The sequence below is a fragment of the Saccopteryx leptura genome, chromosome 10 (genome assembly GCF_036850995.1).
Source record: "Saccopteryx leptura isolate mSacLep1 chromosome 10, mSacLep1_pri_phased_curated, whole genome shotgun sequence".
NCBI classification, from domain to species: domain Eukaryota; kingdom Metazoa; phylum Chordata; class Mammalia; order Chiroptera; family Emballonuridae; genus Saccopteryx; species Saccopteryx leptura.
Genome location: NC_089512.1, coordinates 37,988,496 through 38,002,010, shown reverse-complemented (window position 1 = coordinate 38,002,010; position 13,515 = coordinate 37,988,496). Strand labels below are relative to the sequence as shown.

At 36.2% G+C, this 13,515-nt stretch overlaps 1 protein-coding gene across 2 annotated transcripts in view; it reads left to right on the top strand.

The window, feature by feature from the left end:
- RYK (receptor like tyrosine kinase) overlaps nt 1-13,515 on the top strand; it is a 106,203-nt gene that overhangs the window by 62,600 nt on the left and 30,088 nt on the right. For both annotated transcript variants that reach the window (XM_066350319.1, XM_066350318.1), the window contains exons 9-11: nt 1,430-1,516; nt 6,410-6,479; nt 12,970-13,102. In XM_066350319.1, the coding sequence (XP_066206416.1) occupies nt 1,430-1,516; nt 6,410-6,479; nt 12,970-13,102 (290 nt within the window). The remainder of the gene's footprint in view (nt 1-1,429; nt 1,517-6,409; nt 6,480-12,969; nt 13,103-13,515) is intronic.

Below are 13,515 nucleotides of genomic sequence, written 5' to 3'. Positions count from 1 at the left end.
TTTCAAATTGTAAGAATTTTATTTTGTGTCTAAAGATAGAAAGCAGTGTATGATTTGTTTCCTTTATAAAACTGATTTTTATTTTTCCCTTGTTTAGGTCTTTAATTTGCCTTAATACAGCTTTAGTATAATTCTTGATTTTCAAGTATGTTAAAACATATACATTAATATTTGTTACATTTAAAGGATATATTCTGTTTAGTTCTTTTTTTAAAATATCAGTACGTAGCAGGCCTGTGAAATATTCTGAGTAATTTTCTTCTGTGACAGACAGTGTGAGTTCTAACAGAAGGGGCATTGCATGGCCTTTGGAATTACACCCAACTTCTAATCCTGTTCCCATGGGATACTATCTGTTTGACCTTGGAGAAATCACTTAATATCTTCTATGTCCCGTATTTGCTTCTGTGAATTTGGACTACATTGTCTACTCTTAGGCTAGCTATGAAGATTAGATAAAGTAATGCATATTAAATGCACTACCACAGGCTAGGTGTTTGGTAGAGTATTGCCTTTTCTCTCCCCACTTGTTGGTCTTTGCTTTCTGTTTTGAGTTTTAGGGTATTGGTTGGAGAGACGCTGAAAGAAGAGGACAGAAATTAATAATAGAATGCTTTATTGAGCTCTTCAAGTTGTTAAATACAGAATTACTCTATTCCCCCTTCTGTAATTCATTTTGGAATGTTTTGGATGCATATGAGTCATTTGAATTTATCTATTGGTTGGGATGCTTTTAGATCAGTCATAGCTAAGTGAGGGTCTTGAACTGTCCCCTAATGGCAAATAGTAATTAGTAAAAGCAGATTTTTTTTTTTGGCAAGTGTTTATTGATGGAATGATTTTAGAGAGAGAGGAAGGAAGAGAGAGAGAGAAGAGAAACATCAGTTTGTTGTTCCACTTATTTATGCATTCATTGGTTGCTTCTTGTATGTGCCCTAACTGGGGATCAAACCTGCAACCTTGGTATATCGGGACAAGGCTCTAACCAACTGAGCTACCTGGCCAAGGCCTTCAAGCAGGTTATTTTGTTATCTTTTTTTGAATGTATGAGACTAGTTCATTTCTGTTCTTTGTCATTACTCTGAAGCTAAGCCTAGAAACTCATCAGTGCCTCTGGATACCCCAGTACTGAGCTTAAGTGTTCCTGGCTTTATCATTAGTTTATTTAGTATAATTCAGAAGGAGTTCTCCTAAACTTGTGAGATATGATATTTTTAAAAGCAAATTATTTGTAGTTATAAGGAACTTCTATCAGTCATTAAAAACAAAGATTTGGGTCTTTTTACTTTAGGGCTATATAGTAATATTGATTACATATGCCCTGGGGTTGTATTTTTTTTAAGTTACATTGTGCCAGAAAGTTTTGTACTTATAATTTTATGAAGGTTATTTTATGATCTCATTAGGTTTTTTTTTTTTTTCCTTTTAGGTACTTTTGGGCGTATTTTCCATGGGATTTTAATAGATGAAAAAGATCCAAATAAAGAAAAACAAGCATTTGTAAAAACAGTTAAAGGTAGGAATTTTTTTATACTATTTCCATAATGCTTTCCTGTCTAAGGTGTCTCATGCCAACTAAATTTGCCACAAATTCTCAGTGGGTGCCACACTTTTATAAATAAGTCCATGCTAGTTTAGCACATATAAAACTATTAAAGAGATTTGGGTTGCTCTCATTAAGGTATAAGAAATAGAAGTTAATACATTAAGACATTAAACATTTGTTAGTTATTTATTACTCAGGTTTCTAGTTAAACTACATCCATTTAACTTCAGTGTTGCTATTTTTTTTTTTAGAGAGAGAGAGATAGGGACAGACTGGAAGGGTGAGCGATGAGAAGCATCAGTTCTTCATTGCAGCATTTTAGTTGTTCATTGATTGCTTTCTCATATGTGCCTTGACCAAGGGGCTCCAGCTGAGCGAGTCATCCCTTGCTCAAGCCAGTGATCTTGGGCTTCAATCCAGTGACCTTTAGACTAAAGCCAGCGACATGGGGTCACGTCTATGATCCCACGCTCAAGCCAGTGACCCCGCACTCAAGCTGGTAAGCCCATGCTCAAACTGGATGAGCCCACACTCAAGCTGGTGACCTCTGGGTTTCATACCTGGGTCCTCTGTGTCCCAATCTGATGCTCTATCCACTGCACCACCTCCTGGTCAGGCTTATTGTTGCTATATCTAATATTGTGGTTTTCCTAGATTAAAATTCTTTGTTTTTTCCATCTTAATAATACATTGTTAAGTAGGGGAAGGTAGAATTGGGCAGAAGGGGGATAAATAGTGATGGAAGGAGACTTGACTTTGGGTGGTGAACACAATACAATATACAGATGATGTATTACAGAATTACCGTATTTTCCCATGTATAAGATGCACCTTTTTTTCGAAAAATTTGGGGTCTAAAATTGGTGCGTCTTATACAGTGGTTATAGAATTTTTTACTTGCATTTCCTGCTTTTTCACACTTGTTTTTGCACTCGTTGTAGATTTTTTTACTTGCATTTCACACTTTTTCGTGCCTGTTGTCTTTTTCAAATTTCAGGCCCCAAAATTAAGGTGCGTCTTATACATGGGAGCATCTTATACATGGAAATTTGATATACATCTGAAACTTATATAATTTTATTAACCAAAGTCACCCCAATAAATTCAATTAAATTAAACATTATTAATAGTTTTCTCTCCCCTTTCTCTACCTGCCTAATTCTGAGCACTATAAAGAAAAAAGATGATCCACTGCACCTTACGTGAATTACCTTCCTCTTGCCCCCCTCCCATTTTTGCTATTACACATAATGATAAAGAAAATATTCGTATCTATGTTTGGGGATTTGTTGGTATAGTTTTGCACATACAGCCATAGTTGTACTTGGCTGCACAAAGAAGTATTTATATTTAACATTCTGAAAGGTATTGCCAGATTGTTTTCTAAAAGGTAACACTAGTTTGTATTTTCATGGACACATTAACCATTTGGAGAAATGTGATACCTACTTTTTCAATTATTGATTTATATAAAATTTTAAATTAGAGATTCCCTATCAAAATATACTGGAATATTATTTATATATTTCCTAATGTTAGAAAATGAAATACTAGTAGGACTTGAAAACATTAGAATTCTAATTACTTATAATTGAAGAGCTTAAATTTTTAGTTAAGCCTATTTGCTTTTATTAAGAGAAAAATATAATTTACAATGTGTTTAATGTCTGATACTTTCTGATAAAGATTGAGATGACAAGATAATTTTGGAAAAACAAATTTAACATTTTGAATGCAACAATTGAGAGCAAAATTAAATTCAGTGTTAATGAATGGCGAGTAAGATGTGACATTTTTATGACATTTACGAAGTTAATTTATAAGAATTTGTTTCTAAATTTAAAAGAACTCATGGAAAGTATGAGGATTTATATTTATTATTTCTAAAAAGTTAGGTTGTACTAATATAACAAAAGTTTTTTGGAATTTGATTTCTTTGAACGTAGCAAAATTGCTAATTTAAGAATGGTACAAACACACACCACTTACACCTTCTATCTTTCTAAGTAACTGGTTTCATTACATTGTTCAGTATTTTATTTACCCACCTTTCCTAGCCCCAAAACTATTTTAAAGGTGAATGTTTATATTAGGTCCCACTAGATTTTCTCATTAGTTTTGAAGGATAATGTGCATATTACTCTTTGTAAATGTAAAATTTGAACCCTGAGTTTAATAACCATTGCCTTTGGTTATACATTTCCCATTTATTTAAGGAAACATTTCTCCTTAGTTGTAATATTTCTTCTGGGGTATGTAAATATTCTATGGACAGTTTAGAACTGGGCTATTATTAATTTGTTCTGATGAAGCTTGAATTAACAAAAGAGATTTCTGTACAGAATTGGGTTGATTTAGGGTTGGAAGGGGAGAAAGAAGGAAATAATAGTGATAAGAAAACACAATGTGGATACTGGGAATGTTTCACAAGATAAGATTTCTCTTTCCGTGTACACTTGAATTATAGTCACTTACTTGTTTCTGCACCTTACCACTGTAATTACAATGTTCTCTTTGAGCTAGACGGAAATGAGAGAAAGCACAGTGAGTCCTCAGCCAAGATACGGTCGTGGTTTGCTTGGGAAGCAGAGAGGAAGTACACTGACCACAGCCCATGCCTTCGGGTTGTTAGATAACGCCACATGATCATCTTTGAGGTTTATTCCTTTACAATGTTATTTTTATTTTGAATTAAACCTACATAGAACTGACAATTCTTTCACAAATGAAGCATGTATACTTCATTACAGGCTACCCAATTGGAAGTGCAGCTTAAAATGCAAAAGATATGTTGTAAAGTGATCATTGACAATACCTTTAGACATAAGCAGGAAATTGTACTTTGGCTCCTTAAAAAATTCATAGTCTTGTACAGACACTTAATATTCCAATATAAATTTCTCAAGATCAAAGTTAGGAATCTGAATTTCACACTAGATTATGAAATTGAATTTCATAAAGTAAATTAATTAGTTTGAGGTTATTAGTGTTAAGTTCTTATTTTCTTTAATAGCTAATTTTTTTTTTCTTGTATTTTTTCTGAAGCTGGAAACGGGGAGAGACAGTCAGACAGACTCCTGCATGCGCCCAACCGGTATCCACCCGGCACGCCCACCAGGGGCGATGCTCTGCCCACCAGGGGGTGATGCTCTGCCCCTCTGGGGCGTCGCTCTGCCGTGACCAGAGCCACTCTAGCGTCTGGGGCAGAGGCCAAGGAGCCATCCCCAGCGCCCAGGCCATCTTTGCTCCAATGGAGCCTTGGCTGCGGGAGGGGAAGAGAGAGACAGAGAGGAAGGAGGGGGGGAGGTGGAGAAGCAAATGGGCGCGTCTCCTATGTGCCCTGGCTGGGAATCGAACCCGGGTCCCCCGCACGCCAGGCCGACACTCTACCGCTGAGCCAACCGGCCAGGGCCAATAGCTAATTTTTTTAACATGTGTTTTTTTTTTTTATCATTTTGTAGCTTTTAGAATGTAAATTATAGTATTTTTTTCAGATGTATACATTCTAAAGGTAAATCTTTCAGTTTAATTTAAAATGAAAAGACTAGGACTAGATGGGGAGAGGAATCTGGAAAAATTATTTTTTTCTTAGAAAAAATAAAATTATTTTTCTTCCAATTCAAAGTTTCCTTAGATCATCATCCTACGCAGGCATCTCTTGCTTTATATAACATGTTTATCAAAGTTGAAAAATATTATGCATAAAATGACATCTTGAAATTACCTTTTGTGTTACTTGGATCTCTGTACCGATTGATGGGAAGGAAGGCAAACTCTTTACCAGTTGGGTGTGGACCTCCAAGTATTATTACTAGTTTTCAATCCTGAAAAGATCCTACCTGCCCCCAAATAGTCTTGACTATAATTTTGTTTACAATTGTTTAGATTACAGAAAGAGTAATAAGGCTCATTCTGCCATTTACCAAATGATTCTAAACTTTCGTGTGAATCACCTTTTCTGAAGAAGTACCAAGTGTTTCGCATTCTTGGCTTTGTCCACTTCTTTGATATTCCTATAGAAGTCTTAACCGAGTGAAGCGGTCTGGAATGGGGAAACTGATAACAAGTAGTGGGAGAGAGGGAGTAACTGATTGATTCCATAGGGTAGACTTGGAAGTAAATGAAATTTGCAATTTCTCAGCTTTGACAGCTCCACGTTTAAGGAATGAATGTGACTTGTACTCATAGTGCCTGAGTTCAATGGTCTTGATTTTGCTGTTGATGCAGCATTTTACTAGACAGGGCTAGGATGTGGGTGTTGGATGTGCCAATCTATATCTCTTTTTCCCTCTTAATGCATTGATCAGAAGCTTTATAAATTACTGTTAACTAGTTTTACTGTTGACATACAAATCAGTTATTGGTTTCTTTGGAAGTTTTTTTAAGGATACACTGTACTCTTAAGTTTGTTTTTGGTATCTAAAGTCATTTTTTTAAAAAGTTGACATACTCATATTTAATGTTATAATGAAAATATACTGTTTACTTAACGGAAATTTTCTTTTCAAACAGTGGAGAAATGTCTCTTCAGTTGTTTTATTTTTCATTGTTTTGTATGAACTCCTTAAAGACGGGGGACAAGAAGGAAATTAGCCCTTTATATGTCTCTTATGGTCTGTTACTAACTTTCTCTCTTTGTTTATGGAACCTTAATTTCTAATTTTTCTGTGGCCAAATTTATCTTTAATGGCTTCTGTTAATGTCCTATTTAATGAAACATTACTGCAATAGAATTTTAAGCGAGACTTATTTAAATTTACTTGTGAAACTTTACCTTATACTCTGACATAATTATTTATTGATAGCAGAAAATATTAGTGTCATATATGTAGTATCATTCACAACAATGTCTTCTTTGTATAGATCAAGCTTCTGAAATTCAGGTGACAATGATGCTCACTGAAAGTTGTAAGCTGCGAGGTCTTCATCACAGGTGAGAGGAACAGCCACCAGCACTGATTAAGCATGGTGACATTATTTACATTTTCATTTTAAGAACATTGTGATGTGTTCTGAATTGAAAGCATTTTGGAATAGGTTGGTTTTCTTCTGAGTATTAAAGTGAAATGCTGTTCGTAGTACAAAATTTGAAGACACAGTAAGTATAAAAAAGACTATGTAAGCCTACATCTGGATAATCATAGCTAAGCTTTGGAGAGTTTATACTAACTATATACACATTTCCCTTTAAAAAATAGGATAGTGATATACATGTGCTAAAAAGCTTTGTTAGGAAATCTTCGAACATAGAGAATGCTAAAGGCAAGCATAATAAACCCAAAATGACTGTCTCTTAAATTCATTGTCAGTTAACAGTTTGCCATTTTTGCTTTGTGTGTATACATATATGTGTATGTGTATCATCTGTCTAGATAGATGATAGGTATTTGTAAGGAAGTATTTTAAAGTCAGACATCTCCACACTTACAATGCATTTCCAGCATGCATTTAAAAAATATTTTTCTATATAATCATATATGTACTGTTATCCTTAACAAGGTTAACATGCTTCTTGATATATCAAAACAATGTGTCTAACTTTTCATGTCAGTCAAGATAAATGTCCACATATAAAAGGGCTACATAGTAGTTCATTAAATGGATGTACCACCACATTTTCTTTAACCAATCTCTTGTTAGGTCATAGTATGATTTTTTTAAAGTTTTTCCTGTTTTCTCCATTGGCTTTAATAATAATAAAAAAATAGTAACAACAACTACCGTTTATTGATCACTTGCTACATGCCAGGCATGTGCTCTTTGATTTATGTGCATTTTCTCTTTTTAATGATCATTAGAACCCTCCTAGGGATCTTTTATTATTATCCCCATTATAGAGAAGAAGATATTGGGCTTAGAGGAGTTAAGGAAATTATCCACAGACCCAGAGCTAGTAAGTAAGAGGCAGGACTCAGAGCCAGATACACCTAACAGCAGAGCCCATACTCCTACATAGCACATTAATATCCATCATAGTATGATTTTTAAAAAGATACTTGTAGTTCTGTGTGAAGGGTTTATTTTAAAATGCTTGATAGTAGTCCTCTTCATAGAGCTGTAACTAAAGCTTTTACCTTCTAAGCCAAAAGGGGCTTAAATGTAGTGTCACAATGTACAGCAGTATCAGTATTGAGGCAAGTTTATTTTTAACCCTATATAGAGTCAGATTAATTGGTAGCCTACTGAAAATTTAGTCACACATGTTTAAAAAATGGAATGGTGACCATCCTTGTTGGAAAATATTTATGGATTTATGGGGGGGGGGGGGGATGATGCTTACAAAAGGCTTCCTGCATTTTACTTTCTCTGTATTTGAGTGGTTACTTGAGTTCTACTATAAAAATAAGACGACTATGCATAGTTTTACTTTTGAATTTTCTTTATACTTTGGTTCATATTTAAAGAATTTGAGCACTTAAAAAGAAGGCAGCATGCCTGACCAGGTGGTGACGCAGTGGATAGAATGTCGGGCTGGGACACAGAGGACCCAGGTTCAAAACCCCAAGGTCGCCGGCTTGAGTGCGGGCTCATCTGGTTTGAGCACAGCTCACCAGCTTGAACCCAGTATTGCTGGCTTGAGCAAGGGGTCACTCGCTCTGCTGTAGCCCCCCAGTCAAGGCACATATGAGAAAGCAATCATGAACAACTAAGGTGCCGCAGTGAAGAATAGATGCTTCTCATTTCTTTCCCTTCCTATCTGGCTGCCCCTATCTGTCCCTCTTTCTGTCACAAAAAACAAACAAACAAACAAAAAAAACCCCAGCAATAATAAGATCAATAAAATAGTAATGAAAGTAAAACTCAGTTTTTTGACTTTGGGATGGTGAAAAAGAAAATAAATAAGCCTAATAGTAAGGAGACAAATGGTTTTGCTGTGATTGAACATAAAACAACTCTTAGCTTCTGGGAAACCAGAGGTGAAAGAAACATTAAAAGCTGCTAAATCTGAGTATTAGAAGGGGAATAAACATAGATGTTCCTTAGGAGAAATAAGTTTTTCTGGCTTCAAATTCTGAGGCAGATGTCTCATTAGGTTCAGTGTACGTACACTTGGGACATTGGTTAATATAGTGAACAGATACACTTTTTAGATTTATTGAAAATAAAAAAGCCAGGAACCTTTGGAAAAAATTGAACACACTGTATTGATGGACTGAAGATGTCCCTTTGGAAGTTTCAGGTCTTAGAGTTTAAGAATGTTACCTTCCGTCAGCCTGATTACATCCAAGAGCGGAACTCATGTGCAGAGGAATGGATGGATAACTTCTCCTTCAGACTGCTTTTGAAAAAACACATTTTGTTTCCTCCAGGAAACAAAACAAGACCTAGGTAATGATTAGTGCAGGAAATGTCCCTTTTGACAGTGTTGGGAGTGCTTGATGCTCTGTTACACTGACTCTAGTTGAAAGAGCCAAAGTGTTTAATACTAGTATATATAATGTTAACCTAGTACTTAGGTCCCTAGCCAGCTTTCTTACCCTGATGAAAGGTCTGCACCACTTCAGCTCAGAAATGGGCAGCAAGGGTAAATGTGGACAAAGACAGGTTTTCCCAGGAAGCAGTTTATAGCCATTGTAGCCCAGAGGTGCTTTGAGTAAAAATGTTCAGATCAAGCATTTGCAGCATTTTCTCACGTGGCTTTAAGCTCCAGTGTTTTCCAGCAACCCAGCAAGATAAATTAGCAGCCCAGTATACCATTAGATGATGGAATAGACAGGCAGACTGAATTGGGTTATTTTAATACTGGGCATTCAGTGATTGGGAAAGTCTTCTAAATGTAACATATAGTTTGATCATAGTTAATTGTGTTTCCTGGCTATAGAGTGATACCAGAACTCCTAGTTTTTAATGAGCAAAACCATTGTAAGTATGTGGAAAACATTGTTCTTTCCACTCATTGCAGTAGTTCATTTCATTTTTTATAGCTATTTAAAAAAAAAATTGTATTTTCTTTATTGATTTTAGAGACAAAAAAAGGGAGGGAGGGAGAGAGAGAGAGACGCATTGATTTGTTGTTTTACTTATTTATGCACTCATTAGTTGATTCTTGTATGTACCCTGACCAGGGATTGAACCTGCAACTTTGGCATGTCAGGAGGACACTCTAACCAACTGAGCTACCCAGCCAGGGCTTCATTTCATTTTTAAGGGGACAGAGGCCTACTACACATTTCTTTTTGACCTCTGATGTCTAAACCTTTCATGCTGTATACATGCATTTGTCTATTCTTTCTTTCATTTAATTCATTAAGTGCCTATTTTGTACTAGGACCTCTCTGCTAGGCATGAGGGATAAAAATGAAATAACTATCTTCAGTGATCATATCATACACAACCTGGTTTTAAATTTCATCTTTTTAAAAACTAGTTTTGTTATGTAATTCCATGTGTAAAACATGTTTACTTCATATTTTAACATTCCATGATTAAAATGAATTGTAAAGTGTTGAAATATTTTAAAGCGTTTTGAAGAGTCTTCTTTTTACTCCTTCCACTGGAATTTGTGAGAATAATTTTTATAATAAGTTAAAATAGCTGCATAAATAAAAAGGTGGCTATCAATCTATTTTTAATTACATCATAAGTGGTTCATATCGAAGTACTCTAACTTGTAGTTTAGTGCTCCATTGGCACAAGGGTGCCTGATGGCAGCCACCTGTCATACTGAAGGTCTTAACGCTCTGACTCCTGGAGGACACTTAGTAAGATGGGGCTCTTGTCTCCATTCCCACAGCATCTCCCCTTCCTCTGCATTGTTTTCCTCTGCAGCACCTGCTTCTGTCTCATCCACCCCTCTCAGATCCCAGGCCTTCCTCTTTATCCTCCTTTCCTTTATAAAATGGGCAGAATGAGGGGCAGCCATTTGAACTAGGAAACATTTTCATGTACTTGTTGCCGTTCCCAGAGGAGATTTTAATCCCCTAATGATAGAAGAAATGACTTGATCTTATCTAGCAAATTTATTGTGCCTGGATTAAATGCCTTAAACTCTGCTCAGTGAATTTCAGTATGAGGAAAGGAGCAGAGAGAAATAATGGGGGTGGGGGTGAGTAAAGGGATTGGGCAACTAACTCTTAATATCACCCCTGAAGTGCTCATTTAAACCCAGGTGCATACTTGCCGTAGTCATTTGAGTGTGCATGGACTTGCTGTGAAAAGAGGCTGTGTCATCTCCCCTGCACTCTCTTTTGTTCCCCTGGGAGGAAGTCCAGAGGAAAGTGTAAAATACGGTTTTTATTCCTTATGTACTACTATGGTTGCTGTTTGACCATGACAGATGACCTAACCTAGCATGCATTTCCCACCTGTAAAGTGGAGCTGACCATCACTGCAGCCCCCAGGCTGTAACAAACAGAACCTTACGGAGAGGTACCTACAGGTTCTCTGATTTCTGAGGCTGCCCTTTCCCAGCTCCGCAGGCCAGTGTTTTTTCTGTTAGTAACGCCTGCACAGTCTCCCTGTGCACTCTTGGTCAGGCCAGAATTGTGTGATGGTAATTTCAAAAGAGATTCATGCTCAACTGAGACAGTTTAGGAAACACAGAAAAGCCAGTTAGAAATCATCCAAAGTCTCACAACTCAATTCAACAACCTTAAATCTTGGCATATTTCTGTGCAGAGTTTTATTTATTTTTCTCTTGCTTTCCTATGTGATCAGCTTTTACCCATACTCCTTTAGCTCTTCTTTGTGAGCGTTTTCTTGGTACATACTACCTATTATGTGGGTGTACTCTCCGTTACTTAGCTTTGGACATTCAAGTTGTTTGCAACTTTTTGCTATTAATATGCATTAATTCTCCTTGTTCATGTAGCTTTTTATTTCCTTATTGAACATCTTCAAAAGCAGAATATGCTAAGTTAAGGAAGAGGAATGTTTTTATGGCTATGTTATTTCTGTGTTTATTGAATATTAGAAGCTTTTTTTTTTTTTACAGGGACAGAGAGAGAGTCAGAGAGAGGGATAGATAGGGACAGACAGACAGGAATGGAGAGAGATGAGAAGCATCAATCATCAGTTTTTCATTGCGACACCTTAGTTGTTTATTGATTGCTTTCTCATATGTGCCTTGACTGTGGAGCTACAGCAGACCGAGTGACCCCTTGCTCAAGCCAGCGACCCTAGGTCCAAGCTGGTGAGCTTTGCCCAAACCAGATGAGCTCGCGCTCAAGCTGGCGACCTCGGGGTCTCGAACCTGGGTCCTCTGCATCCCATTCCGACGCTTTATCCATTGCACCACTGCCTGGTCAGGCAGATGCTTGTTTTTTATGGTATAGAATTTGAGGTATAAGGTGTAAAAATAAGAGGTTTGTTAGTTTTGCCTTATAGGGATTTTCAGTGTAGTGGGAGGATGAGGTAATTATATAAAAACTTACATAACTATGGTGAAAATTCGCAGGTTTTTTTTCAGATACCAATAGAAAAGGTGTCATTAGGCAATAGGATGAAATTTGCCATAGAAATTAAAAAAGGATGAAGATTATTTACCACATGTTTCACTTTGTTTGCACATTATGTCAACATTTCTTGGTTAATGGGATTCTTATGTTAGAGGTATGGAAACTGAGGCCGAAGCACTTGGTCCCACATGTTTATTGGTAAATTATGGATTTGGAAATCGGATTCTGAATACCATGTGCCCTGCTAAGACCATCTTGCCTTTTTTGACAGTTTCATCCTCTTAGATATTCTTTCCACAGTGTGCATTGGGCTTTTTTTAGGTGTGATGATAGACAAAATGGGATATTATCATACTGTGCTGATCATCAAACATTTGTCTCTGATGTCCTTTAGAGCAGGGGTAGTCAACCTTTTTATACCTACTGCCCACTTTTGTATCTCTGTTAGTAGTAAAATTTTCTAACTGCCCACCGGTTCCACAGTAATGGTGATTTATAAAGTAGGGAAGTAACTTTACTTTATAAAATTTATAAAGCAGAGTTATACCAAGTTAAAGCATATTATAATAATTACTTACCAAGTACTTTATGTTGGATTTTCACTAAGTTTGGCAGAATAAATCTTTATAAAACTTACTGTAGTTAAATCTATCTTTTTATTTATACTTTGGTTGCTCTGCTACCGCCCACCATGAAAGCTGGAATGCCCACTAGTGGGCGGTAAGGACCAGGTTGACTACCACTGCTTTAGAGTAAAAAGTTAAGTGTGACTAGAATGTGTCTTCAGAGGACTCAGTCCACAGGAAACAACTTTAAGTTTATAACTTTTCCCTGTCAAGAAGTGCATATATGGGAAACATTAAAGTCTGGTTTAAAAGAGCATTATAATTTTACATTTTATCATGTTTTTAAGTATATTAGAGATTTTCTTGTTTTATTTAAGGTTATCTTTATCTTATTGCTCTTTATTACAATTAAGTCCCTGAGATGTTAGATTTCACTGTGTTTCTCCTGATTATTTTACAGAAATCTTCTTCCTATTACTCATGTGTGTATAGAAGAAGGAGAAAGACCCATGGTGATATTGCCTTACATGAATTGGGGGAATCTAAAATTGTTTTTACGGCAGTGCAAATTAGTAGAAGCCAATAATCCTCAGGTGAGAAAAATTTGCCAAATATTAGTTATTTACCAGTAGCTTTTGATATCTTTGAAAGTATATGTTTACATTCTTAAATATAAACTGTGTAAAGGCCTGAGAGAAGTTGTTCAAAGTGAATCAGATGTTTATAACCTGCTGGTTTGGAGGAAGATTGTTTTATGATTCCTGCTTACAGGTGTACACTTTGCTGATGCTGAAATTTTTCCTTGTATACCATTGTGTGTTTATTCAGAATCACCTCAAGGCTGCTGTAATACCCTCTCAGTCATTTTTCTGATACCTTTTTTTTTTTTTTTAAAGCAAGTGGAGGGAGACAGGAAGGGAGAGAGAGAAGAGAAGCATCAACTCATAGTTGCTTCATTTTAGTTAGGTATTGATTGCTTCTCATATGTTCCTTGACTGGGGGGCTT